Below are 27,227 nucleotides of genomic sequence, written 5' to 3' on the forward strand. Positions count from 1 at the left end.
TGTAACTTTAACAACCCCAGTTCGATTGTTATCTAGACCCTAGAGATAGTTTCAATTAATAATAATATCTCTCAAAAAAGCCAAAACCATATCTCATTTCCCTCTAAAATGTGGAAACATAGAAAAATTCCCCAGAAAAAAATTTCAGCAAGAAATGTTTTTCTTGCAATCCAATCAGGGAACATTAAAAATCCCAATGAAGATAGTGGGAAACAAAGATAATTGCAAATAATGAGAAGTAAAGAGATTTATTTCTTGAAATTAAGTAACGTGACTGGTGTAACCAGGGGTTGAAGATTCAAGTTCAATCTCTCTTAACTTACGTACAAAAATTATAACTCAAGCTTATTTTTACCTCCTCACTCAATGACTTCTTCCGGAAAGCTTATGTTGTTAACACATTACACAGAGTAATACAAGCGCTGCATTTTCATATACAAAATCACAAAGCATTTACAATATGAAAAATCCCTCATCCACAACTTCATCTGCATAAAATTAAAATAAAAGGGCAGTCAAGAGAAGAAAATTTTATAAACTGTAGAAAAATATATTGCATATATCAAGATTATGACCAAAAGGCTCCATTCATCCAAGTCGAAAGAAACAAAAAGCACATGGGAGCAAAATTATACATAATGTAATTTGCAAGATGTGTGTGCATGAGCTTGTGTGTGTGTGTGTGTGTGTGTGTGTGTGTGTGAGAGAGAGAGAGAGAGAGAGAGAGAGAGAGAGACCGGCTAATGTACTTATTTCCCTTCTGCTCAGATTTCTAGTATAATCCCATAATTTGGCCGACACTTAGAATTTATTGCTGACACCCGTGTCGCGTCGTGTCCGACACGACACCCTTGTCCACACGTGTCGACACTCCTTTAGACACTTTTAAGTGTACTGTTAGAAGTGTTAGTAACTTTATATGTATGTATATGTATGAGTGTGCCATTATTTCTAGATTTTTAGGGGTTTCCATGTTAGATACCGCGTATGCGTGTTGAAACTCGGCACACGAATCTATGTCCACACATCATGATTCTATATACTTTTTATTTTAGCCGTGTCCCCGTTTCTAAATTTTGGAAGTTTGTCGTGTCCGACACTCCGTGTCCATGTCGACACGCAAACTCGTGTCCATGTCCACAAATCATAGGTATAATCGGGCGATCTAACATCCAATATATTCAATCACAAATTCTAATCAATCAGCATGTCAGACCAAGATAGAGAAAAACTAATACCAATGAAGCATCATGGTCAAGAAAGGGTTTATGAAAAACATTAGAAACAAAAGAAAAATCTTCCACAGATGAATCTAATGCAGAATTTAGCCTGTAAATTCCCACCAAAGGGGCAGAGAGTTTTGGAGATTTAGGGTTAGTTAAGTTAGAAGTTGCACAATTTAGGGTTTGCTTTTTGTTTTTTAATATTTACCAATTAGATTTAGCACAAAAAAAAATTTTGAAAGGCTTTTATTTGTCATTTTTAAAACTTGTCATTTTTTAAAGGTTTTAATGTCATTTTTTAAAGGATTTTTTGAAAGATTTAGCCAATTATATTTAAGTTAATTAATTTAAAACTTAATAAAAAGTAAACTTTTCGTTTTTGCGTTTTGACTTTTCAGGCTTTCATAAAAGCAGCGCCAACGCTTTAAAATTTTAGTTTTGAAATTTTATCGGGTTTCAATTCGAGTCAGGTTGCCGGGAACCCAACCCGAATTCCAATCGGGTTACAATTTCACAACCCGAACCCGACCCAATTGTTCCTCAGCCCAATCCGGCAAAAATTTGGGTTTAACCCGACCAGAGTTGCAGTCCTACCATTTAAGTATTTAACTTATGAAAAAAAAATACAAATTTTGAAAATTTGAAACAAATCTAGGCTAGGGTTTTGTAAGAAAATTGTGGTTTGAAGTAGACATAGGATTAGAAGGTAGAGAAGGAGTTGGCTTTAATACTATGTCACAGTAGATGGTGGAAAATCCACAGACTACAAATGATGAAAATATGGGAGAGAAAGAAAGGAAAACAAAGCAGAAAAGCAGGGGAGATGGGAAATCATGAAGAGTGAATATTCAACCCCATGTTCCATTATGTTCTTTTATACAAGTTAAATTCGAGAAATTACTTAATGCACCGTTCGGACTCACAGGCTGATACCAAAATCCTAAACCAAGTACTTTACGCCAGCTATTCTGATCAAGGCAATGAAAATTTTATATATGAAACAAACAATTTAATGTTATAACAGATGCTAAAGACCATGCTATATAAATTATATGTTCAGTTATGGAGAATGCTATTTGCAATTAGCAAGAAACTGGGTTTTCTTGAAGGACTCAGTAACATAAGCATATACTACTGTAGTTAAAAAAATTTAAACACTTACCAATAGCTGGTTTATAAGGCTTCACTGTTAGTCAACGTAGGGATCCTTGGCAGTGGATTTGCAGTACAAAGCGAGCTCATCATTCACGCAAGAAAGAAGCTTCTCTGAATGTGCTAGCCTTTTGGTAAGTGCTTCATTATCAACCCTCAATGAACTGTTCTCCTGTGGGATCAAGTAAACTTTGGTATATAGAAAATGAAAAAAAAACCATTTTAGTGAGAAACTTATGCATCAATAATCATGCCTTGATCTTTATAGGATGGTGAACCAGTTGGCGGGTCTTTTGCGATCCACCATGTTTCTTTAACACCTCCTCCAATTCCACAATCTTCCGCTTGAGATTGGCCTTGTCCATCTATACAGAGGTTAGTACACAGAAAGGAGCGGAGATGGAATTAAAGCAAGATAAGCTACATGAAACGGATTACAATAATAAAAAATCAGGAATGTTCGGCACCTTCAACACCTCATTCTGTGCTACGAGCAACTGATCTCGTTGTTGAAGCTGTTCAGCAGTCAGTTGGGCAGCTAGTATATCTTCTTGTCGTTGATTGATTTCCTCAATCCAGCTACAGAAACAAAACACCTATATGGAACTAGTCCTAAAAATATTTGACTGTAAAAAAAATGCAGTAAATACACACATAAGATTATATTGCATAGTAAAAACAAAGAACTGATACAATTATTCCAGCAATGCAGACCAGAGCGAAATTCCATATTTTGAGGGAATGGTCCTATAAAACGGCAATTTTGACAGAACTCTAAAACCCAATTTTATTGAGATCCCTTATCTTTGATTTTTTTTTCATCTCAGTTTTGTCGTCCTTCCCTTGTTTTGTTGATCAATTATGGTTCTTCAAGCCAAATCCGACTTCCAAGGGTTCCCCCTTGAGTCCAAGTATTAGAGGTCAATAGAAAATACAATTGTAAAAAAAACAATTTGAGGAGCTAGACAGAGTCTCCTCTCTCTTTCGTCAATGAAGAAATGCAGTAAAGACAGACACAAGATTATATTGCATCGTAAAAACAAAGATCTGATACAATTATTCCAGCAATGCAGATCAGAGAGGTATTCCATATTTCGAGTGAATGTTCCTATATAACGGCAATTTTGACAGAACTCAAAAATCCAATTTTATTGAGATCCCTTATCTTTCATTTTTTTGCATCTCAGTTTTGCCGTCCTTCTCTTGTTATGTTGTTCAATAATGCTTCTTCAAGCCAAATCCCACTTCCAAGGGTTACCCCTTGCATCCAAGTACTAGAGTTCAATAGAAAATAGTCACAATGAGAAAAATAACAATTTCAGGAGCTAGACAGAGTCACCTGTCTCTTTCGTCAATGAAGTCATCAACTTGCTGTCTTAGCATGAGAATTTCTTGATCCTAACATGACATAGATACCCAATAAACCTTCCATGAATTTGAATAGATAAAGAAAGAACGAAGAAGTTTTTAACTTTATATGAATATAACCTTTATGTTTGACTCTTCAGTTTGTTGCATAACTTTCTCTGCCAGCTTCTGAAATTCTTGCTGGTCTATCAAGTTCTAGAATTTGACAATGACAGAGAAGGTTGAATAAGAAAAGTAACTGCAAAACTTCAAAACTTCATGAGGTCATTAGCTTTGGATCTAACTTACAGCATAGTTAGTGATGTCCAATTTGACTCCAAGTAAATCCCTAATAACATCGTGTGTCATGCTCTCCGTTGCTGCCAGTCTTGCAGTTAGCATACATACCTGCAAGAAGTCCAGCACACCTAAACTATGCAAACTGAAACTGGATATAAATTTAGAACTATTTAACATAATACAGAAAAGTGTCACGAGAATCAGAATTGATAATTCTTTTACAATGGGCAAGTATTTAGTGAGATGGGGAAAAACGGTATAGAATATGGTACACGCCCTACCAATTCTAAACTTTGAGAGAACAAGCATGGAAAAGAACTGCAAGGTTTCAACTGTAATCAGCGATGAAATTGAAGTGCAAAGATTATGCAACATGTCCTCGAAAATCATGAAAGAAACTGTGATACAGCCAGTTAGTCCAAAATCTTAAGCGGTTGGAGGAGGTGTTATTAATTCTTTTATACTTTTACCACTCCCCCGCACGTGTGGCCCCTCTTTTTTGGGTTGGCCTAAACGTGGCACATGTGGCCCCACTTGTGGGTTAGCCATGGCATGTGGGATTTTACAAACAAGGAGGTTTGAACTCAGTACCTTTGGCTCTGATAGCATGTGAAAGTGTGAAACAACCAGATACTCCTAAAGTTTAAACTGTTGGAGAAGGTGTTATTAATTCTTTTATACTTGAACAGATACAACTTGTGTGGGAATGGGCTTTCCCAGAATGGCAGAACCGTCAGAATGACTAACCTCTTTCTGCCGAGTAGCAGCCAATGATTCAAGTTCTTCTATCCGAAGTCTCGCTATTGACAGTTCCTGATCTTTCTCAGAGTTCATCTGCTGAACCATACTTGCAATGCATTTAAAAGGTGAGCCAGAACGCCTTGTCCTCGTCAAACTTCTATCTGTCTTATTTATTGTTGATGCTGCAGCATTGGAAGTCAATCGATTGGTTTTTGCTTCATGAACCATGGACTCCAAAATCTTGTACTGTTGCAACATGCAAGGAAAAGATAAAGAAAAATCAATAAATATATCTCATACAGCAATAAATCCCATTTTAAAATTTGTCCTTCGTACCCTTTGTTGGTACTGTGATGCTTGGGCCTCAGCGTGTAGAACCACCTCTGATACATAATCTCCCAATCGCTTTATCTTCAAAAATATCCATTGTAATGACATAACAAGGGGAAAACAGAAGCCATCAGTCACGTTGAGAAGAGAGTCTTACACAGAAACATAAATAACTCCAGCAAGACAAGGGCAGACCTCTTCTGACTGGTCTGCTCTTTCCTTTTCCAGAATCCCTATGTATCTACTCGCTTCGTGAAGTTCAAGTACTCTATCATCAAATTTCCTGCATGTTCTACGGAGTTCATTGAGCCCAACCGATCAAGAAAGAAAATATATTCAAGACCTTATTTAGACTATTGAAGCCTGCTTTCAAACCTTGGCATTTCTTGTTTTCCTATTTCTTCAACATCTGAATTTTCAGTGTCCAGATTTTCAGTAACATTCTCTACAGTCAACATTCTGTGTCCCAGAGCTTGGAGTTCCAGTTCTAATTTTTCTCTCATCAAGCGGTGTCTTTCTACATCGTCTCCCATCTCATATACCTGACAATAAAAATATCGATAATTTCGATATATGTTTACTTGCAATTCAATGATCTCAAAAGGTTAAAACAACATAGAACATTCCAGCTGGTTACAAGTTCAAACTATCCCAAGGCACTTGAGAAAATCCCAGGATATTTGTATTGAAAGATATGCATGAGAGTACCTTTTTCTCTAGTACATTTATGGTACATTCAAGCTCCTCAACAGAACGCTCGAGAATCTTAGCCTCCTCTTCCTTCTGCTCAGCATAGATTTTACTTACCTCAGACACCTGAAAAAAATAAAACTATGTCCAGTTAGAATAGTGTCAGAAAGCTGTTTTTTTTTCCATTCTAAATAACAAAATGTAAAACTTAAATACAACCTGACGGGCTTCAACAGCAATAGCTTCATTTTCATCAGCTACAGCATTCAACAATTCAAGCTTATCATTCAGGGAGGTGACCTCTGTTCGGAGCTGATCCCTCTCACCACTGACCCTTCTCAATTCATCCTCAATTTCCTCAACCGAATACAGAATACTTTCCTCTACTGAAGAGGACAGGCGGAGAATTTCCCCCTCCAAACCTTTGACAACCTTCTTCTTTTCTTCCAACTGATCTTCAGCATTTGTCTTTTTACTATAGAGATCATCCAAAAGGGCCCTTAGTTCACTGTTTTCATTCGCAAGCATCACCAATGCTTTACTTGATTGCTCAAGTTCAGATTTTGAAGTAGAGAATGCTGCGTCCCTATCAGCTAGACAAGCTTCGAGCTCTCTGTGTTGAATCAAAATATCATCAAGCTGACTTGTCTTGATTGCTAGTTCCAGTTGAGCCTGGCTCAGAGCAGCCATCATCTGTTGATTTTCATCTTTAATGTCTTTGGTCTTGGAAGTTGACTCCTGCAACAACCTAAAATCGAAAAGCAGCCCCTCGAGAAGAAAATAATTCCGGGTCAACTCTGTCTTGAGAGACAAATTCTCAGAAATCACATCAGCCTGTCCATCTTCTTTCCTTGAGGGACTTACTATAAGCCTGCATGCTTTCTCCTCAATGCTACATATACCTTGGAAAATTGTTTCAAGCAAAGAGGCACTAACTTTGTATTCAGTTTCCACACGCCCCAAAGAATGAACTTCACTTGTAATACAGGACAACTTAGCTCCAAGCTTACTCAATGCTTCGATTGAGTGACCACCATTTTCAGTTCTTGTTTCTGGGCAATTTAGAAGGCCTGCCTCATGAGAGCACATGAGCATCCCATTATGTTTGCCAACTGAATTTTCTTGCATACCCTGTTTATGCGGAAGAAGCAATTCAGGATGATCTCTCTTTTCAGCTATCAGAGATATCAATTGAGCACATTGAGTTTTAAGGTTTTGAATACATGTGAAAAGATCATTTCCATCTGTCAGTATGGATCCAATCTCACCTTCGGTGGCTTCATTCTCATTTATCACGAGGCCCATTATATGATGCCTGGTTTTGTAAGACGAGAGTCCAAGCTCCTCAAAGATATTGGAATGACAAGTATCTAGTGATATTGATTCCTTGTCATGCAAAAGTTTCCCCACAACTTTACCAATTTCTGTGCTCCCATTCGTGATAGAAAAGTCTGCATCATTTGAAATTTCAAGAAATGAGGTTAACTTTTCACTGAACGCATCTATATAAATCAGCTGATTCATGATGGCCTCCCTTATCAATTGTATATCGTAGGTTAGGTTTAATTTTTCTTCCTCTAATTTTGCAACTCTTTCTAAAGAACTCTTTAGGTCCAATGCTAGATCTGGCCACTTACAACTCACAGCATCCATATCAACATGAGATCCAAAAGGAATGTGTTCAACTACTTGGGACACATCTAGCACCTCTGGAATGTCTCTTGAAGCAGACTGTCTGTATTTTGAGTGTTCTCTATGAACCCCTTCTTCGCCATCATTAGTTCCTTTAAATTCTGAGTTATTCCCCTTGACATCCACAAAAATACTGCCCACGTTGCTTGGTAGTGAACAGGATTCACTCTGTCCACGTGAAAGAAATCCAGAATCTAAATCCATGCTCATTATCTCAGAAAATGCTCCTAAATGACACTGGTATAGCACAAATAAAGAAAAGCCCTTCTCGATCATCTCTGACCACATATCTTCTAGCCATGATCTAGATGTGCCAATGCAATCCAGTAACTCCCGCCTAAAGGAAAAAATATCAGAATATATTACTTTAAATTCCTCCTCTACAATGCTTTTTACATGTATAAAAGAATCTTCAAGAGAAGAAACTGAATTCACAATCTCCACGGAACTTGCATGAATTTGTCCCTGTAAGAACTCAGATTGCTCTTTCTGCAGATGAATCGAAGCCTTAAGTTGATGAACTTCCTTCATCAAGGCGTTCCTCTCTACTATCAACTCTTCACCAGCTTGCCTCCATCTATCATTATTTTGTTTTGCATTTTCGTTTACTTTCAGCAATGCATTCAGTACAAGGTCAGCCTCTTTCATGGTTTGTTGACCCTCCTCCAATTTTAGAAGAAAATTATTGGCCAGCTTCATTTTCTCTCCAGCTACTAACCTAGAACCATTGATCTTGAGACACAACATCTGTTACATGCATTTAGACAGTATTAGGGTCATTCATATTTGAGCAAAATCTCCCTATAATATTGTTAACATACCAACTTCTCCAAAAGCTTAAGCTGTTGGAGCGGAGAAAGGCGTTATTTATCTTTTATACTTTAACACTCCCCCGCACGTGTGGCACACTTGGCAAACAAGTGGAACATGTGGTCCCAATTTGGGCCGACCATCGCATGTGGATTTTTGCTATCTGGGAGGTTTGAACTCGAGACCTTTGGCTCTGATACCATGTTAACTTATCAACTTCTCCAAAAGCTTAAGCTGTTGGAGAAAGGCGTTATTTATCTTTTATACTTTAATAATAATTATTATTATTATTACTATTTTTGTTACTACTAGTAACGATTAAACTACAATTGGCCAATTGTATGCTTTACTTGGCTGGATATGCATGTCCCAATAATAGCTTATAAATATCACATCAAGGCAGAAAATCTAATATCTGAATTAAATAATAAATTGGCATGCTGCAAGTTTACCAAAAATAGAAGATATAAGGGTTTCAATGTACAAATTCAATGCATACCTCTCTGGCTTTGCAGCAGCCAGCTTCAGCATCCTTCACCTTTAGTTCATACTTTTGCAGGAGCTGACCTATCTCCAGCATCGAAAGCTGATCTTCCTTTTGATCCACATCTAACTGGGGATTGTCAGAATCACATGCAAGTGATCCATAAAAATGCCTTCCTTGAGCATAAGAATGCTTTGCCACTTCTTTGCCATAAAAAAGCATGCTCAACTGACCGTGTATTTTTCTAAGGCAACTCAATGCAGACTCTACTTCCCTCAAACACGGTAGTGTCGCATCAGCATGGCTCAAATTTTCCACACTCCTTTGGACCTCTTCAGTGTTATGATCACTTAGAGCTAAGGTTGAGTCCCCCTCAGGAAGCAAAGCCTGTTCTTGTTCCACATTTATCCCTGAACATCTTTCTGCTTCAACAATCTGATCTTCCTTATTTTTTAATTTAATCTCTAATTCTTGTATCAATGACATTTTCTCAAGCAATGAGGCCCTTAACTGGATTACTTCTTTGACATTTTCATTATTCTCTAACTGTTGAACTTCACTTATAGCCAATGTTGCTCCTTTCAAGGAACTCAATTTCAACTTCATTTCCAGTCCCAATCTTTGTGCATCTTCTAGCTTTTTTTGTAGGTATCCGATCACCCTCTCCTTCTCGATAAAGACTTTCATTGCCCTCTCAACTTGTTCACCAATCCAAAAGTTTTTTTGAGGAAATGAATTCAGAATACCTTCAATCTGATCAGATGCATCTTCAAGTGATTGATACCCATCTAGAAGGAAGCTAGTTAGGTCAAGGATTGCTTTCTCCCACCCCTCGATCAGCGCACTTATTTCACCATCTTTGGCAGAGAGAGTATTTGATAGTCTAATATTTTCTTGGGTCATAATGCATAATCTCTCCTGAAGCTCTTGATTTTCAGTTCTTAAAAATAAAGATTGTGTTGTTGCCGATGACTCACTTTCATTCCTTGATTCAACTTCTTGCTGAAGTGCAGCCAACTCTCCTTGTAAGTAAATAATTGTTTTAGCTGTCTCTAACTCAACTTCCTCACGAACTTGTTCAATCTCGTGCTGGCGCGATAGCTGGGACGCCTGATCACATTGGTATCGCCTATTCAATATCTTGGCTTCCTCAAGGTCTCGATGCATTCTTTCCAATTTTGCTTGCAGAGCTGATTCTGTGATGGCTCCACATCCGGCCATCGGGTCTGCGTCTTGATGACCAAGTTCCTCTGCTTTCCTATGCCCTTTTGATGGTTCACAATGAGTTTCAAGTGGAATCCTACTCTGAATATCATTATGAACGTTGCTCCTCAAGAGTTTCAAGTAGTGGCTATTTTCTTGGCGGAGATTATCCAACTCTTCTATTAAGTGAACTTGTTGCAGTTTCATAGCATCAAGTAAGAAACCACCATCCGTCAGTTCTTTTCGAGCATCCATATTCTGCAAAGGTACTGCATCACCTGCCTCCTGATTATTTGTAATCGATTGAAGCTTGTCCTCTACTTTACAAGATTCAATCCTTTCTTCTGATTCGGCTCTGATTGAAAGGTCAACCTATACAAGTGGTAACTTGTTAGATTAGGTAGTTTGGTAGTACATGTATGGAAACAATTAAACACTTTTTTTTTATGACATAGTGTATCCCCACGCCATTTTAGAGCGGAAGTAATCCCTATAAGTCCACGCAATCACCCGTAAACCACGTGCATCGGGTAACTCCGAGGGGACTCGAACTCGCATCTATGGGGAGCAAACCCACGACGCTAGCCGACGTGGAAAATTAAACGCTTTCAACAGCAAATGACATTACCAAAAACCATCTGCATGGAGAATGAAATAGATAAAGCATTAGCTTACAGATGTATGTGTATTTGTGTTCCCTGTCACGTCATCATCTCTGGGTAAGAAGTTTGGAACCTGAAATGAAGTCACAAAGTATTTCACAGAACAAAAACTTCATGATTTCAATGAATATATATTCTAGCAGTTTCAAATACATCCTTACAGTATGGTGTGTGTTTTCTGCACAGTTCAATGCTTTTTTCAGTTGGCAGCTCAAGTCATCAATTTCCCTGTGGACATCCAACATAGATCAAAAGGAAAAAGGTCAATCCCAGAAGTTAATTCTTGCTTATAGCATGGTTTGCAAGCAGATGTTATAAATTTGAGATGCAATATGCAGAGAAGAAGTGTTGAGAAGACTAGGGAGCAACCATAATGTGCTTGTATGAAATAAGGTGAAAGGCGAGCAACAAAGAATTCATTAGTCGCTGAATGCATTCGCTAATATTTTGGGTGGAGGATATGAATTTGTCTACTAAAAAATTTGTCTTACTATTTACACCTGAATATAGATAAATCAAGAAGGCTCTAGAAGATGTAATAGGTGTAGAAATTCTTGAAGGTTCTAAAAAACCTCTGTAGATTTTATTGCTTAGAATTTTATGGAAGCCTCTAGATAGTTCTAACACCATGTGTTGATGGGTAATAATACAATCTGGAAGCCAAAGGCCTAAAATAGGAGAATTCCAATCCTTTGAGGATCATGTTTGAGCATTGTATCCTCTCCAATTTGAGATCATTGCTTTCAAGGGAAGAAGCAACCTGAGCATTTTATTGATTGATTGAATATTGTGGAATGAGTGTTCAACTATAAAGATGTGTTGAATCATAACAGGTTGAAAATTATGGCCATCAAGTTGCGAGAAAAAATGCCATGGCATAGTGAGAACTGGAATCCCTAATTTGGGGAGGATGTCGAAAAAAACATAATTCTTTGAAAGAATCCCTAATTTGGCCGTTAGTGGTTCCTCTATTTTTATTCGTAGACCTTGTTTGCCTCTTGTACGTTTCATGCACCTTATTTCATATCCCAACCAATTTGTGGGACTGGGAAATAGGGCAAACAATTAGATCTTTGGTGCTTGATGAAATTAACGGGGATGGTTATGGTTATTGTTGGAATATGTAACTTGCCTAAGGGCATTTAGGACTTTGTACATTCCTTTATGTTTTAGTATAAAGATATGAGTCAGGGGGAGATAACCCTAACTCTTCTATTTTCTCTGTCTAAACTTTCGTCTAACATGGTATCAGAGCCTTAGGGTTTTCCGCCACCCTCCCCGCCGCGAAACCCAACTCCGGGCCAAGTTTAATCGGAGGCACGACATCTTTTTACTCCTGAGGAGGAGCCGTTCTCTCCGAGCCGAAGCCCTCCCTCCCTCCCATGCGCAAAGGCCCCGCCCCCAGCACAGCCCTCCCTCCCGCCTCGTTTCTCTCCCCCCAATCCAGCCCTCCCCTGCGCAGCACCCCCCCCCCCCCAGATTTTCTACCTACGGCGGAAATTATTTTCCAAGACCGAGGATTTGCACCCCCCCCCCAAAATTTTCCAGGAAAATATTTTCCCTCCAAGCCGGAAAACTTTTTCCAGGACCGAGGATTTGCACCCCCTCAAAAAACAAGTTTCCACGGCTGTGTTTCGCCTTGCATCAGATTTTTTTTTTTTTCCAGCACCCAATTCGCAGGTAAGCCTCAAACCCCAACTTTTTCAACCCACAACATTTTTTTTTTTTTTCGTCTCTTCCTTTCCTCCCTTGGTAAACCCTACCACTATTTTCTCCCTGTTATTATGTGTTAGATCTTCATCTCTTACCCTACTTTGATTCTTGTTTGTCTTTGCGGCTCCCCTCTGTGTCTCATGGCTTCCCTCTTGTCAAGCTTCGTCGATGCCCGTCATTCTTGGAGCTGCGTCTAGCTTTCTTGGCCTATCCTAGTTTGCCCACCTATTCTGTTATCTCCTGTTATTCGTCTTGGTTTGGATTGTCTGTTTCTTTCTTGCTTGTTGTTATGGAGGAGGTGCTTGACAATCCTTCCACAGGAGTGGCTCCTGGTGTTCGTCCGACACCCTCTTTGGCGTCTTCTTCGTCATCATCTCTCTCTGTGGATGGATCATTCCCACATATCACTACTGTTAAGTTGGATGGGGCAAACTATGTTACTTGGAAAGCAGCCGTCGAGAAGTATCTTATTGCCCGTGGGAAAGCCCACGTCATTCGTCGTGATCCTCCTCCTACGACGGATCCCACCTTTGATCGATGGGAACAGGAGGATGCTCTTGTTTGCACCCTTCTGTGGCAGAGTATGGCCCCTCACGTCTCTGGGCCCTTGATGCTTTTGCCTACTGCGAAACGGATATGGAATCAGGTTACTCTTCTTTACTCTGGCGTGGCAAACATTAGTCGAATCTGCTCTACCTATTCTGAGTGGATGCGTTTCCGCCGTGGTGATCTTCCTCTTGCCACCCATTACAGCCAATTCGTTGGCCTCTGTCAGCAGCTTGATGTTTACATGCCGCTTACCACGGATCTCACAGAGGCTGCTCGTCAGAGGGATCAGATCCGTGTTGTGCAGTACCTTGAGAGTTTGTGTCCAGAGTACATGCATCTTCGTCAGCAAATTATCGGTTCTGGCGCTATTCCTTCCCTTACTGAGGTTTACTCCAGGGTCCAGCAGTGCTCTCCTGGTGATCCAGTGATATCTGTTCCTATTGATGGTTCTGCTCTCGCGACCTATAATGGCATTACTCGCCCGCCTCGTGGTGGAGCCTCCTCTGGTCGTGGCCGTGGTCGTACCGGCCGTGGTGGTGGTCGTTCTGGTGGTGGCCGTGGCCGTTCTTTTTGCACTCACTGTCAGCGCGAGGGACATTATATTGACCATTGCTATACCCTGCATCCCGAGCTTCGTCAGGCACGCTCAGCTCACATGGGTGCTACTACTGCTTCGATTTCAGATTGCGCTCCCTCTGCTTCTGTTCCTGCACCAGCTGATTCCACCTATACATTATCCCGTGCCGATTATGAGGAATTCCAGCGTCTGCGGCTCAGTTCTTGTCCTCCCTCTGCAGGTTTCGCCCAGCCAGGTAGTTCACCCACTACCCTTCTATCTAGCTCAGGGTCATGGATCATTGACTCTGGGGCATCCAATCACCTGACTGGTAACTCTTCTCAGCTTCATTCTTTTCGATCTTTCTCATCTCCTTCTCAGTCTATCACCCTTGTTGATGGGTCCACTACACCTATCACTGGTGTTGGTCATATCTCCCCTCATCCTGCTCTTACCTTATCTTCTGTTTTATGTGTCCCAAAATCACCATTTAGTTTACTTTCAGTTAGCCAAATTACTAACTCTCTTCATTGTTCTGTCTCATTTTTCCCATCTTACTGTTTGTTTCAGGATCTCTCGACTGGGAAGACGATTGGAACGGGTCGTGAGGTAGATGGACTCTATCGTCTTGACTGCCGGCCGCCTACTGTCTTACATAGCTCTTTGGATACATTTCAGTGGCATTGTCGCCTGGGGCATCCTTCACTTCAGCGGCTGCAGCAGACTTCTCTGGTTCCCGGACCTTTTTCTAGTTTTCAGTGCGAGTCCTGTGAACTCGGGAAGCACCGTCGTGTGTCGTTTCCGTCCCGGATCATTAGTCGAGTGTCTAGTCCATTTGAATTAGTCCATTCTGATGTATGGGGACCCTCTAGGGTCGCGTCTAGTACTGGCTTTCGGTATTTTATTGTGTTTATTGATGACTTCTCACGCATGACCTGGTTATATTTACTTAAGAGTCGATCCGACGTGTTCTTTGCTTTTCGCACATTTCATTCTGAAATTAAGAATCAATATAATTGCAATATTAAATGTCTTCGTACTGACAATGCTAGAGAATATTTTTCTGATACTAATGGCTTTCAATCCTATCTCTCACAACATGGGATTTTACATCAGTCGTCATGTGCGTACACCTCTCAACAGAATGGTGTTGCTGAGAGGAAACTTCGTTGTTTGCTTGAAGTAGGTCGCACTCTTCTTTTTCAGATGAGTGTTCCTAAGGCATACTGGAGTGATGCCCTTCTCACGGCGTGTTTCTTAGCAAATCGCCTTCCTTCCTCTGTCTTAGAGGGTGCCTCTTCTTTCGAGATTTTATCTCCTAGTAAGGAACAGTTTCCTCTGACACCTCGTGTATTTGGATGCGTTTGTTTTGTTCATCACCTTGGACCTGGCCGTGACAAACTCGATCCCCGGTCTGAGCGTTGTGTCTTTCTGGGGTATTCCCGTACGCAGAAAGGCTATCGTTGCTATAGCCCTCGTCTGCGTCGCTGGTTTGTCTCAGCCGATGTTACGTTCTTTGAGTCTGAGGCATTCTTCCAACATGGCGCGGCATCTTTCACCCCTTCTCTCGAGTCCGAGGTCTCGCTTCCCTTACCAGATCTACCTGCTTCTCTTCCGTCATCTCCTATTTCCGTGCGGCCAGCTTCTGCAGCTTCTACTTCTTTTGCCACGTTGGAGAAGCCAGCTCCACCTAAAATTACACAGCAGTATCAGCGGCGCCAAGTTACAGATAGGTCTCTTCTACCTCCTCTCGCACAAACATCTCCTGAGCCAATGATCCCTCTCTCTCGCTCTCAGGTATCTTCTCTTCCGCCTTCCTCTGTTGTTTCTGCTTCTCCTATTGCATCTCGTACGAGATCCTGTTCCACTGCACATCCTATTTCGAATTTTGTTTCTTATGATAAGCTCACCAGTACCTTCCAGAGCTTTGTTTCCTCCTTGTCTTCTATCTCTTTACCACAGTCAGTGGCTGAGGCTCTTGACCATCCTGGGTGGCGTGATGCTATGAACCTAGAAATGGGCGCTCTTCATAGTAATGATACATGAGATCTGGTTTCCCTACCCGCTGGTGCCCGTCCTGTTGGTTGCCGGTGGGTTTCTCCATCAAATACCTCCCTGATGGTACTGTCGAGCGCTTAAAAGCACGGTTAGTCGCGAAAGGATACACTCAGACTTTTGGTGTTGACTACACTGAGACATTCAGTCCCGTTGCGAAAATTCCCTCTGTCCGTGTGCTCCTGTCTCTTGCTGTTAATCATAGCTGGCCCCTTCATCAGCTGGATGTGAAGAATGCCTTCCTCCATGGCAACCTAACTGAGGAGGTGTATATGGAGCAACCACCAGGGTTTGTTGCTCAGGGGGAGACTTCCTCCTCCGTGTGTCGCCTACGCAAGTCACTATATGGCCTCAAACAATCTCCGCGTGCGTGGTTTGGGAGATTCAGTGAGGCAGTCATGCGCTTTGGCATGAAACAATGCGCAGTGGATCACTCAGTCTTCAGTTATCACTCTTCAGCTGGGTGTATTTTGTTGATAGTTTATGTGGATGACATAATCATCACAGGGAGCAATTCACAAGGTATACAACGTTTGAAAACCTTCTTGCAAAAGGAATTCTCTACTAAGGATTTGGGTCAGCTCAGGTATTTCTTGGGGATAGAGGTTGCTCGTTCCTCTAGAGGCTTGTTCCTATCACAGAGAAAGTATGTCTTGGACTTGCTAAAAGAAACAGGCAATCTTGGAGTTAAACCAGCTTCTGCACCCATGGATCCTAATGTGAAACTCGTTCCAGAAGAAGGAGAGTTGTTGGAGGATCCTGGCAGGTATCGCAGGCTTGTCGGTAAACTTATATATCTCACGGTTACTCGGCCAGATATTTCATATGCTGTTGGAGTTGTCAGTCAGTATATGAGCTCTCCACGTACTTCTCACTGGGCTGCGGTGACACAGATTCTTAAGTATTTGAAAGGGGCTCCAGGGAAGGGATTGATGTTCAAAAGACATGACCATATGAAAGTTGAAGGCTTCTCTGATTCAGATTGGGCCGGATCCCCAGCAGATAGACGATCCACCACTGGGTATTGTACATTTGTAGGTGGCAATCTTGTTTCATGGAAGAGTAAGAAGCAGGATGTTATAGCTAAGTCCAGTGCAGAGGCTGAATACAGGGCAATGGCACAGACAAGCACGGAACTTATTTGGCTACGTTCACTTCTTTCTGAAATTGGCTTCATTTCATCTTTTCCTTCACAGCTTTATTGCGACAACAAAGCTGCAATATACATTGCCAACAATCCAGTCTTCCATGAGCGCACCAAGCATATTGAAGTGGACTGTCATTTTATCCATCAAAGAATCCAGAAAAGAGAGATTTGCACTGTGTTTACTCGGTCAGGGGACCAATTAGCTGATATGTTTACAAAGTCCTTAAATAAGTTAAAATTGAATGATATATGTAACAAGCTAGGAATGTATGATATCTACATTCCAGCTTGAGGGGGAGTGTTGGAATATGTAACTTGCCTAAGGGCATTTAGGACTTTGTACATTCCTTTATGTTTTAGTATAAAGATATGAGTCAGGGGGAGATAACCCTAACTCTTCTATTTTCTTTGTCTAAACTTTCGTCTAACAGTTATTTTTTATCCAAAAAAATCTGGAACTTGACAAGATTATTGGGAATGGGTTATGCAATTAAGGAGTGAATTTTGAGCCTTTTGATTACCTTGTTTCACTGGAATTCATTGTGATTTATGATTCCTCGCATAATTTTTGCACTGTTTTGTCAGGTTGCAGAGCGGGAATCGAAGGCTCCCACGGAAGAATCCTACTCAAGGTTGCCAGAGCGGGAATCGAAAGCGGGAATCGAAACGGGAATCGAAAGCGGGAATCGAAGGCTCCCATGGAAGAATCCTACTCAAGGTTGCCAGAGCGGGAATCGAAGGCTCCCAGGGAAGAATCCTGCTTCCTTGGTTTTGTGCAGTTTTGAGTGATTTATGATGGCTGCTATGACTGATAAATGAGATTCCATCTCAGTGTGCTTTGATGGATTCATCTACTCCTAGGAAAAATTCCAATTATGGATATTTGTTGTAGGAAAATGAATAATGGGTACTTTAGATTGATCTAATTTGAATTCTGTAAAAAAAAAAGCCACTCCAAATGCTTAAGCTGTTGGAGAAGGCATTATTTATTCTTTTATAGTTTTAAGTTTTAACACTCCCCCTCACGTGTGGCCCCTCTTTTGGGTTTGGCCTACACGTCGCACATGTTGCCCCTCTTTTGGGTTTGGCCATTGCATGTGGATTTTTGCTATCCGGGAGGTTTGAAGCATGGTTTAAAATTTTGGCCGAAATTTCAAAATTTATGTCGAAATCCGGTACCACAAAGAAAAGGGTATTTTATTTAATATTAAATTTCGGTCGAAATTTCGGTAAAATATTAAAATAAAATAAAAAAGGGTTTTTGGTTTAAATTCGGGCAAAAACGAAATTTCGGCTGATATAAATGACCGTTTAGGGGAAAGGCCATTTCGGTGTCAGTAATTTCGGATTTCGGTCGAAATTTAAAACCATGGTTTGAACTTGGGACCTTTGGCTCTGATACCATGCGAAACAACCAATTACTCCAAAAGCTTAAGCAGTTGGAGAAGGGGTTATTTATTCTTTTACACCTTAACAAATTCCTCATCTAAGAAAGAGAAAGCTCATTGGAGAATCAACAATGAACGAGTTATCACATGGACTCTAAAACTCAGTTGACCCTGTAAATCTGCACTTATATCAAACATGTAAGGATATGTGGGACTAGCTGCAAAAAAATATAACAGTAAGACAATCACGAACGATTGTTTAGGGTGGAGTATAACAATCATGCACGATTGTTTAGGGGGACAAAACCCACAAATTTTAGGGTTTTGGGTTCTATTTTGTTTATGATATCTCTTCTTATTTGCATCTTCCAGTCGTGGAATTGGAGCGGAGCTTAGGGCTGAATTCTGAGAATTTTCCTTGAGTGATTTACTTATTGTCTTATTCTCTCTTTCCTTGGTTAGGGATTTATTGATTTTTCTTGTTTAATCTCATAGTTGCTGCCCTACATCTGTCCTTTCGGAAGTGACGAGGTTGTTTCTTAATTTATTAGTTCTGTGATTAGATTTTTTTATATGTGGTTTTTGGATTTTTTTTCAACAATCATCTTGGACTGATTTTGGTGTGTAAAACCCTTCTTAAGACTGTATGAGCAAGTAACGTATAGGAAAAATAAATAAGAAAATCACCTAATACTAAGTACCTAGTCAGTCTTGCATTGGTTTCTAGAGAAGCACCAAGATTCTTCTTGCAATCCTCCAACTCTAGCAGGGAGTTATCCACCTGAACACGCAAAATAATTCACCATAAGTTTCCATGCATGAGATGAATAGAATTTAGAATCGTGCTTCCAAATCTCGATGCATATTAGATTTGACTTTATCTTAAGTTAACATCAAATTTTGAATATAAAGGAGAGCCAAAATAATTGTAATCAATGCTTAAACATGTACTCGAACAAGAAATTGCTTGTGGTACCAAGTCAACTCAAGTGATTCAACGAATGAACAGTTCTAAATGCTGGCCACAGCTAGCATTAAACGGCTGACAAGTTTCTGCTTCTACGCCTACTAAAACGAAATCCTTCTGTCGACCAGTATGGATTCCGGTCATGTCGACCAAAATGCTAACACCTTAGGCTGTAAAGTGCATGAAAATTTTGTTCATGGATTTATGGTTTTGGAAATTGGGAAAAGGTATATCTTCATAAAAAATAATCATGGATGTTAGCTTCTAATTTTATTAGGAGTTCTTGTCCAATCTACAAATTGAGAGACTAGGATATCTTTTAATTTTTTTTAAAAAAAATTCAAGGATATCTTTTAAATTTTGATGATTAATTATTTTCTTAATTTCGTTAGAAAATCCTTTAAAATAAAGAAACACTATATTTCTAAAAATAAAAAAAACTTATCATACATGTGTGTTAGCTTCTAAATTTTATATGGTAGCTATTCTTGTCCGATTTACTAATTAAAAGAGTCATAAAAACTAATTATTTTATTTATTTTTTTAAGAAAATCTTGAGTTATCATCGATATATTGTACTTCCTTTATCAAATAAATAAATGTGTTTTTTCTTACATTCGTTATTTATTTGAACCATATGTAAATGTGGTTGTGTATTTGAGCTTATCTATGATTATCTGAATTTTGATATTAAATTTTTATCATTTGCATAGTTTTTGTTAACTTTCATGATTTTAAAAGATTTCCACCGAAATCTATGATCGAAACTGACATGTTTACATTACTATAGCGATCAACATTAAAACCTTTTGATTGATGAGATAAGCTTTTTAAGTATAAAAGATAAATAACGCCTTTCTCCAACAGCTAAAGCTTTTGGAGAAGTTGGAAAGTTAACATGGTATCAGAGCCAAAGCTCTCGAGTTCAAACCTCCCCGATGTCAAAAAAAATCCACATGCAATGGTCGGCCCAAGGTGGGACCACATGTGCCACGCGTTTGCCAAGTGGGCCACGTGTGAGGGGGAGTGTTAAAGTATAAAAGATCAAAAAAAAAATCAACATGCAATGGTCTCCAACAGCTTAAGCCCTTCTCCAACAGCTTAAGCTTTTGGAGAAGTCGGTAAGTTTCTAAGCTTTTGGAGAAGTTGGTAAGTTAACACGGTATCAAAGCCAAAGGTCTTGAGTTCAAACTTCCCGGATAGCAAAAATCCACATGTGATGGTCGGCCAAAAGTGGGACCACATGTGAAATGTGTTTGCCAAGTGGGCCACACGTGCAGGGGGGTATTAACGTGTAACAGATAAATAATGCCTTTCTCCAACAACTTAAGCTTTTGGAGAAGTTGGTAAGTTAAAAATGATTTAAGCAAATCAAAGGAGTTTCTTATTGGCCTTGTAGTCTGTAAAGCAAAAAAACGAATCAACTAGGGTGAGTCATGATTGTCTCGGAGAGTTCTTAACCAGTGATGATTACAACAACTATATTTTGACTATAACCCTAACCAGCTCTCCTTGAAGGAAGGAAATTCAACCTGACCATATTATCCCTCGAGGGTTTCCACAATCTGATTGAAAATAAAGTCTTGAAAAAAGACCATAGGGTTGAAGAAATGTACGGGAGAGATGTAAGTAAAAAAGCATTGATCGTTACCTGATCGCGCAATTCTGAAACTTCAGCTAGCAACATTTCACGTTCCCCTTGTTCATAGAAACCTTGAAACCTATTATCCAAGTGAAAATGAGTGAAAGAAATGCTCATTTGGACAAACTACAACTAGCAAGAACAGTATTGTAAATTAAGTTAATTAGGCATGCCCAGAGAAAACATTAATCTGCCCACTAGGAACTGTTATAAGCGAATTACATTCTAAGCTGTTCAAGGAGTCTTAAATTCTCCAAGGCAAATTGAGTCAATTCAGGATTTCGATCTATTTTCACTCGCAGCAACTGAATTTCTTCAGATAAAACATTATTTTCTTCCATGAGATATTCATCCCCAGACACTAAGCCATCTGCAAGCAATTCCAGCCTTCTTATCTTCTCCTCGCGGAACCTTAGTATCATTTTAGTACGCTGAGCATCCTCTTCTCGTTGGTGGACCTATAAGCAATGCAACAATTAAGAAATCAAATAAATTAGCAAAACACCCACCATAAAATGAACAAAAGTTCAAAACAAAAGTGAATATGGGATCCCATATAACAAACATTTGACTACTACGCGATTCAAAGTTTAAACATACTCAATGACCTATGAACTCCTGTATTTAAATAGTTCTCATTTTGATTTCAACCAAAATTTTGTTTTTAACCTTTTTTACAAAACATCCACTGATTTTTATATTTTTTTATAAATCCACCGACATCGCCGAAATTGCTGAAATTTACCAAAATTAGTATGAAAATTTTATATGATTTCAGCCTAAATTTCCACCGAAAGCGAAATATTTCAGTTTCGATGGTGGTCGAAACCGATAGCAAAACCAACACATAAAACCTTGATCTCAAGTACAGACAACATCATGGGAAGCAAGGCATACCAAACGGTTCATGTGTTCAATTTCAGCTTCTAGCATCTTGACAGCAGACTCTGCCGTTTTCTCTCTCCTTAGGGTACCAATCAAAGTAGCTTGCAGATATTTGATCTGATTGATAAAGCATTTTCCATCAGTGATCATGCCATACAAGTATACAACTCTTCAGAAGCAGAAAGTACTTTTTACTGTGGTTAGGAGGATACTTTCTTATTTGAGATACTTGGATAGTTGACGGGAACAGGGATGTCTCCTTCGAGAGAAGAACAATAGTCTTCATGAAAATCACCAGAATTAACTTCCTCCAAGCCTGATGAGCAAAATGATAAAGGCTGCGAAATATTCGGATGCTTGAGGAGAAAGGTCAGCTGGTTCTGTTTGACAAATGTCGCAATGAGTTAGTTGTAATCCTCAAGTTCCCAGGGAAAAATTGCAGACCACAACTGACCAAGACCTTTAATCGGTGTATTTGCTGCTGCAATGCCATCACATCACCTGAGGCATCCTCGTTTACTTTAGCCTAAAATAAACGTAATCAATATATAAGTAAAAGATTTCAGGACTTCGGCAGGTGAAAGAGGGAGTCGTCAGGATAAGTATTTGTGCAAAATGTGTATTACAGACACGTGACAATCCAAATAAGTACATTGTTCTGAATAAGTTTTGCACGCTGAGCAAACTTCAGAGTGCTTAGTGTTTCATTGACAGCGCTGCAAGAAAGAAATCAGAAGCCAATAAAATACCAAAATGAACACAATTCAGTTAGCAGGATATAGCTAAGAAAATTAAATTAAATTAAATGGCTCTAGAAAAAGGAACAAACCAAACGGATGGGCTGACATTTGCAATAATTGTTGTTTTCGAATTTCCACCTAGAGAATCCTGCAGGCAAAGGAGTAGATAACATAAAGTGCAGGTGTCACCCCACTATAAAATACATAAGCATAAAAGATTGGCAGCCACTCGTCATCTAATATTCAATGGTTTTAATGTTCTGACCTGGAGGAGAAATGTGAGCCTTGAATCTCTGTAGGGAACATGACGGTGTTTCCCATGTGCTACATCCACCAGGGTCATGATCACCAAACTGCAAGAAGGCAGAAATTAACAATTGGCATGACATAAAATGTATAACCAATTGAACTACAGCTGGTCTATCAAAAAAGGTTCAACTATGTCACAGCTCCAATATTTTCACAACTCAGTAATTAATGCACAATTGGATTACCTTAAGTTTAGTTCTCACAAGCCATAAGTCAATACAAAACATGAAACACAGTGAAATAGTGAAAAACTAAAGTAGACAATATATGGCATTCAACATGTGAAAATTAGACAATCAAGATTTTGATACAAAAAATTAAACATTAGTTATTTGAGTATGGAAAAAAAGCTTTGTTATCACTTCTTAGTAATTAATATCTTTCATGATTTTCTGGACCTTTTCCAAGCACATCAGAGGTGCGTCAGAAGCATAGTTGCCAGAATGGGAAATGGATTCGGGAAGCGAAACGGGAGACGGAAACGGGAAATGCAAGAAAAAATATAAGGGAAACGAGAAACGGGAAAACAATAAAAAAATCGTACGAGCAACGTCTTAGGAAACACATTAGAAACTGTTAAAGCATAAAAGATTAAATAACACCTTATCTAAGAGCTTAAGCTTTTGGAGTAACTGGTAGCTTCACATGGTATCAAAACAAATGCCAAGGTTCAAAACCTCCTTGATAGCAAAATCCACATGCAATGGCCAAACCCAAAAGTGGGGCCACATTTGCCACGTGTAGGCCAACCCAAAGAAAGAGGGGCCACACGTGAGGAGGGGTGTTAAAGCATAAAAGATTAAATAACACCTTATCTAATAGCTTAAGCTTTTGGAGTAACTGGTAGCTTCATAGACAATTTTCAGAAACGATAGAGAAACGTAAATGAAAACGCATGTGAAACGCAAGGAAAACATAAATATATGGTTTTGTAGATTTAAATTTTGTTCAGTTCAAATTTTTATTTGGATATTTCTTACTTTTTATTTTTATTAAGGTATACGTTGTTTTCCTTTTTTATATCTAATCCACAATTTTTTTGTGTTTTTTTTTTTAAATGATTTTCATAAGTTTCACACATATTTCCCACACATTTCGCATACGTTTTCTACAGGTTTTCCATACGTTTCTCACGTGTTTTATATAAGTTTCTTATATGTTTCTCATGCATTTCGGAAACGAGTTTCCCACCTTTTAGGGGAAACCAACCTTTCCAAAACGCGTTTTAGGTGAAACGAGTTTCCCATCTGGCAAGGTGTTTCTGGCTCCTACGGTCAGGAGTATCTTTTTGTATCGCATATCAACGACACATCTCAAATTCCAAGGTACCCAAGACACCTCTGATACAAAAATTATATATAAAGGTATATAAGTATTAAAAAAAGCTTCATTATCAATTCTTAGTTTGTAATATCTTTCATGATTCTTTGGATCTTTTCCAACCATAACAGAGGTATCTCGAGCGTATCTTTCTGTATTGCATTTACATATGAGCAACACATGTCAAATTTTGAGGTCCCCAAGGCACCTCTGATACCTAAAATAGTGAAATATAAGATACAGGACCAGGTCATAGAATAAGTTTACAAGGACAAATGGATAAGGAGGTTCTACATGAGACAACAAAGCCTAGAGGATATTGAGAAAGTCGTCATGTTGGGTACATCAAAGAAATCCAACAAAACACCGGTCCTCTAGTAAGATTACCCAAGAGTAGATAAGGATTTATTGATATTTGCAGCTTCTTTCAAGCGCTCCCCTTCTGCGCCAGAGCTTTTCTGCCTAATTCAGTTGATAAAATTCAGTCGACAAAATTTAGTTGATAAAATTCAGTTGACCATCCGAAAAAAGCATACAAAGGCTTGAAAACCAAATCACCAACCATGGGATCTGAAATTTACCTCTCTGAACCAGCAAGGTCTACTAAATTTAACCTTCCAAACCGAAGGTGCGTCATGGAATCTTTCTCCCATCGACTCTCAATGACACATGTAAAGACACTGTGGGAACGACTGCTCTCACTATTCATGTGTGTTGCTGCCATTTTTCTGTTTGCAGCTCCCTGGAGAGACCAAGTAATATGTTATTACATTACATGTCATTCCTTATCACGGCAAGTAACCAAGAGCCAAATGCTCTACCAATTTATTATAAAACGGCATTCCAAAATTAACTACCTGTAATAGAAGTTCAACAACATCCATAACAGTAGTCACTTCATATTCTTTAAGGTTTTCAACATATACACCTTTCTTCATGTCTTCTCTCAGCTACAAAAGGGAAATGAAGCCATAATCAAATATGTCGAAATGGGAAATGTAAATCAGAATAAAGACAATTCAAGACCACATTTAAATTACTTGCAGATTAATTGATGAAGGTTCCAAGAGATCCGTAATCTGCTCATTGTAGATCTCAAGAAAGGAGCACTTGCAACTATACTGTAATTTTTCATTCTTCCGTTTCTCCTCTTCCTGGATAGAAATTAAGTTGTGAGAGGAAAGAAAAACATTAAGAAGCTAGAATGCTCCTGTCATTGCAACCACTGAGGATTTTCAGTATCTTACTGCTTTAATCCGTGTCAATAGATACTCGAAAATACGAGGTGTCATCCCACAATCATCACTAAGCTTGTTATCCAACTCATATATCTCTCCCATCATAGTATAAGTCTTCCCACTGCCCGTCTGCAAGAGAACAACCAAAATTTCACAGTGGTCGTAAAAAGCCTTTACAACTACAGAAAACCCTAACAGGACCTACCTGACCATAAGCAAACATACAGCTATTATACCCGGACATGCAATTCTCCACCATTGGCAGGCCTGCAACTTTAAAAAGCTTCTCCTATACAAAATTTTTGCCATGAATCAAATAATAAATGATTCATTCAAACTATATGTGGTCAGATGACAGAGAATGAAATCCTACAATCCAATATGAGTTTTCCAAACTACACCTGTGATATAGTCTCACATGCTATGTGATCAAATGTAAATCTGGTTTCAGGGTGTCCTAGCCAAGTTAAAGTCTGTGAACTCTCCTGCCTCAAGCACCTACCACCCCCTTGCAAAGCCTTCTCTGCACGAGTGACAGGCCGAATCCGTACTAATACCTATATGAACCCAGCATTCACTATCATCATTCAAATTTTATAGGCAAACTAATAAACAAGCAGAAAGCTGAAAGTACTATGACAAACAAATATGTACGAAAAGTTTCTGCTAATGAACAACTAACAAAAACAGGGAGCACAGAAATCTACGAATCTCCAAAAACGAATAGGGGGTTGATGAGAAATAAGTTCATACACTATAAACAAAATTCTCATAAGGTGTGTGTGTGTGTGTGTATTGTGGGTGTGTCATGTGCGTGTGTGTGTGCGCGCGTGCGTGCATGTCTGCGTAAGTGTGTGTGGGTGCGGGTGTGTGTGTGGGTGTGCCTGCGTATGTGTGTGTGCCTGCGTGTGTGTGTGTGGTTTCGTGAGTGTGCGTGCGTGTGCGTGCGTGTGCGTGTGTGTATTTGAATGTATTAGTGTGTGCTAGTGTGCGTGTGTGTGTTGTGTGTGTGTGTGTGTGCGCGCGTGTGTGTGTGTGTGATGCATCCACATGAAAGAGAACATAGAAGCAAACCTGCACATTGCGGTCCATCCAGAAGGAAGAATCCTCAGTGAGCTCGAAATGTGGAACTTCAACAGAGGGCCAACACATCTCATTTGAGATCCCTCTGGAAACCTTAGAAAAGCCGCTGCCTCTTGGCCCCGAGTACTGAGGAGGCCGACTGACAGTACAAGATCCAATATTAGAAACCCTAGAAACACTCCTTACTGGCGTACTCTGTGCAGAATTCGGCTCCGAATGAGCTTTCCCACGAGCAGTTCTCGGAGTTCCATAATTCGAAACACCATTCCCAATCCCCTTGTTTGTTGGAACAAGATAATCTGAAAACCGTTGCTCTGAATCAAAATCTTCAATTTTTTTCTCCAGAAACCTTCCAAATCGATTCCTTTCAGACCTAACCCTAGAATCTGAACTGTTCTCCACCGTTTCCCTAGGGTTTAGAGATGGATCTTGGATCGTGTTAAGAGGAGTTCGTAGAGGGTTAAAAGACAATAAATTTACGGGATTTTCGAATTCGTTCTCGTTTCCTTCAGCCTGTATGTTTCTTGAACTGTTCCTTCCCAGGATTCGAGATCCAGAAAGCTCCTTCGACATGTTGGCGAGGATTCAGCGAGAAAACTGACCGATTATTAGGCCATTGGAACCTCGATCCCAAACCCTAGCTCCGACGAGATGATGAAGAAAGAAAAAAACTAGAAGAACACGAAGAATGCAGAGGAAATCTATGATGACAGAGAGAAATGAGATGATTTTAAGATGTAGAAAACTCACAGATTATCTGGTGATTGGAACCTAGATCCAAAACCCTAGCTCCATCCAGATGAAGAATAAGGAAAATTGGCAGAGAGAAATGAGATGATTTTATAGGGTCATTGGAAACTAGATCCAAAACCCTAGCTCCTGGAGATGAAGAAGGGTCTTTCCACCATTAGATGTAAAGAGAGTGGTAGGGTTTTTGCTCCGAGGAGAAAGTAGGTCTGAGGCTTTTCGAAGTGACAGTGGAGTGGATAGCCCGCCCGTTT

The 27,227-nt window shown here is 39.6% G+C and overlaps 1 protein-coding gene across 2 annotated transcripts; it reads right to left on the reverse strand.

The window, feature by feature from the left end:
- Positions 1-211: 211 nt before the first annotated feature.
- POK1 (phragmoplast orienting kinesin 1) lies at positions 212-27,227 on the reverse strand. Of its 2 annotated transcripts, XM_077384362.1 has the most exons (33): positions 26,218-27,227; positions 25,545-25,700; positions 25,349-25,432; positions 25,153-25,272; positions 24,946-25,059; positions 24,763-24,855; positions 24,487-24,647; positions 24,293-24,367; positions 22,542-22,629; positions 22,366-22,424; positions 22,189-22,252; positions 21,997-22,062; positions 21,749-21,916; positions 21,549-21,653; positions 20,874-21,109; positions 20,661-20,730; positions 18,744-18,823; positions 10,796-10,862; positions 10,648-10,707; positions 8,785-10,344; positions 6,003-8,222; positions 5,802-5,909; positions 5,469-5,635; positions 5,289-5,376; positions 5,100-5,174; positions 4,770-5,009; positions 4,032-4,130; positions 3,864-3,938; positions 3,715-3,773; positions 2,843-2,954; positions 2,630-2,740; positions 2,386-2,547; positions 212-488 (listed from the first exon to the last, which is right to left on the reverse strand). In XM_077384362.1, exons 1-32 carry the CDS (start codon positions 26,797-26,799, stop codon positions 2,413-2,415), a joined length of 7,497 nt encoding a protein of 2,498 aa, XP_077240477.1. In that variant the 5' UTR covers positions 26,800-27,227; the 3' UTR covers positions 212-488; positions 2,386-2,412. The 2 variants fall into 2 exon arrangements, with proteins under 2 accessions (XP_077240477.1, XP_077240478.1); XM_077384363.1 differs by lacking the exon at positions 24,293-24,367.

This window comes from Tasmannia lanceolata, unplaced genomic scaffold, assembly GCF_043159265.1.
Source record: "Tasmannia lanceolata isolate RefF3 unplaced genomic scaffold, GAP_Taslan_0.1 ptg000007l, whole genome shotgun sequence".
NCBI classification, from domain to species: Eukaryota; Viridiplantae; Streptophyta; class Magnoliopsida; order Canellales; family Winteraceae; genus Tasmannia; species Tasmannia lanceolata.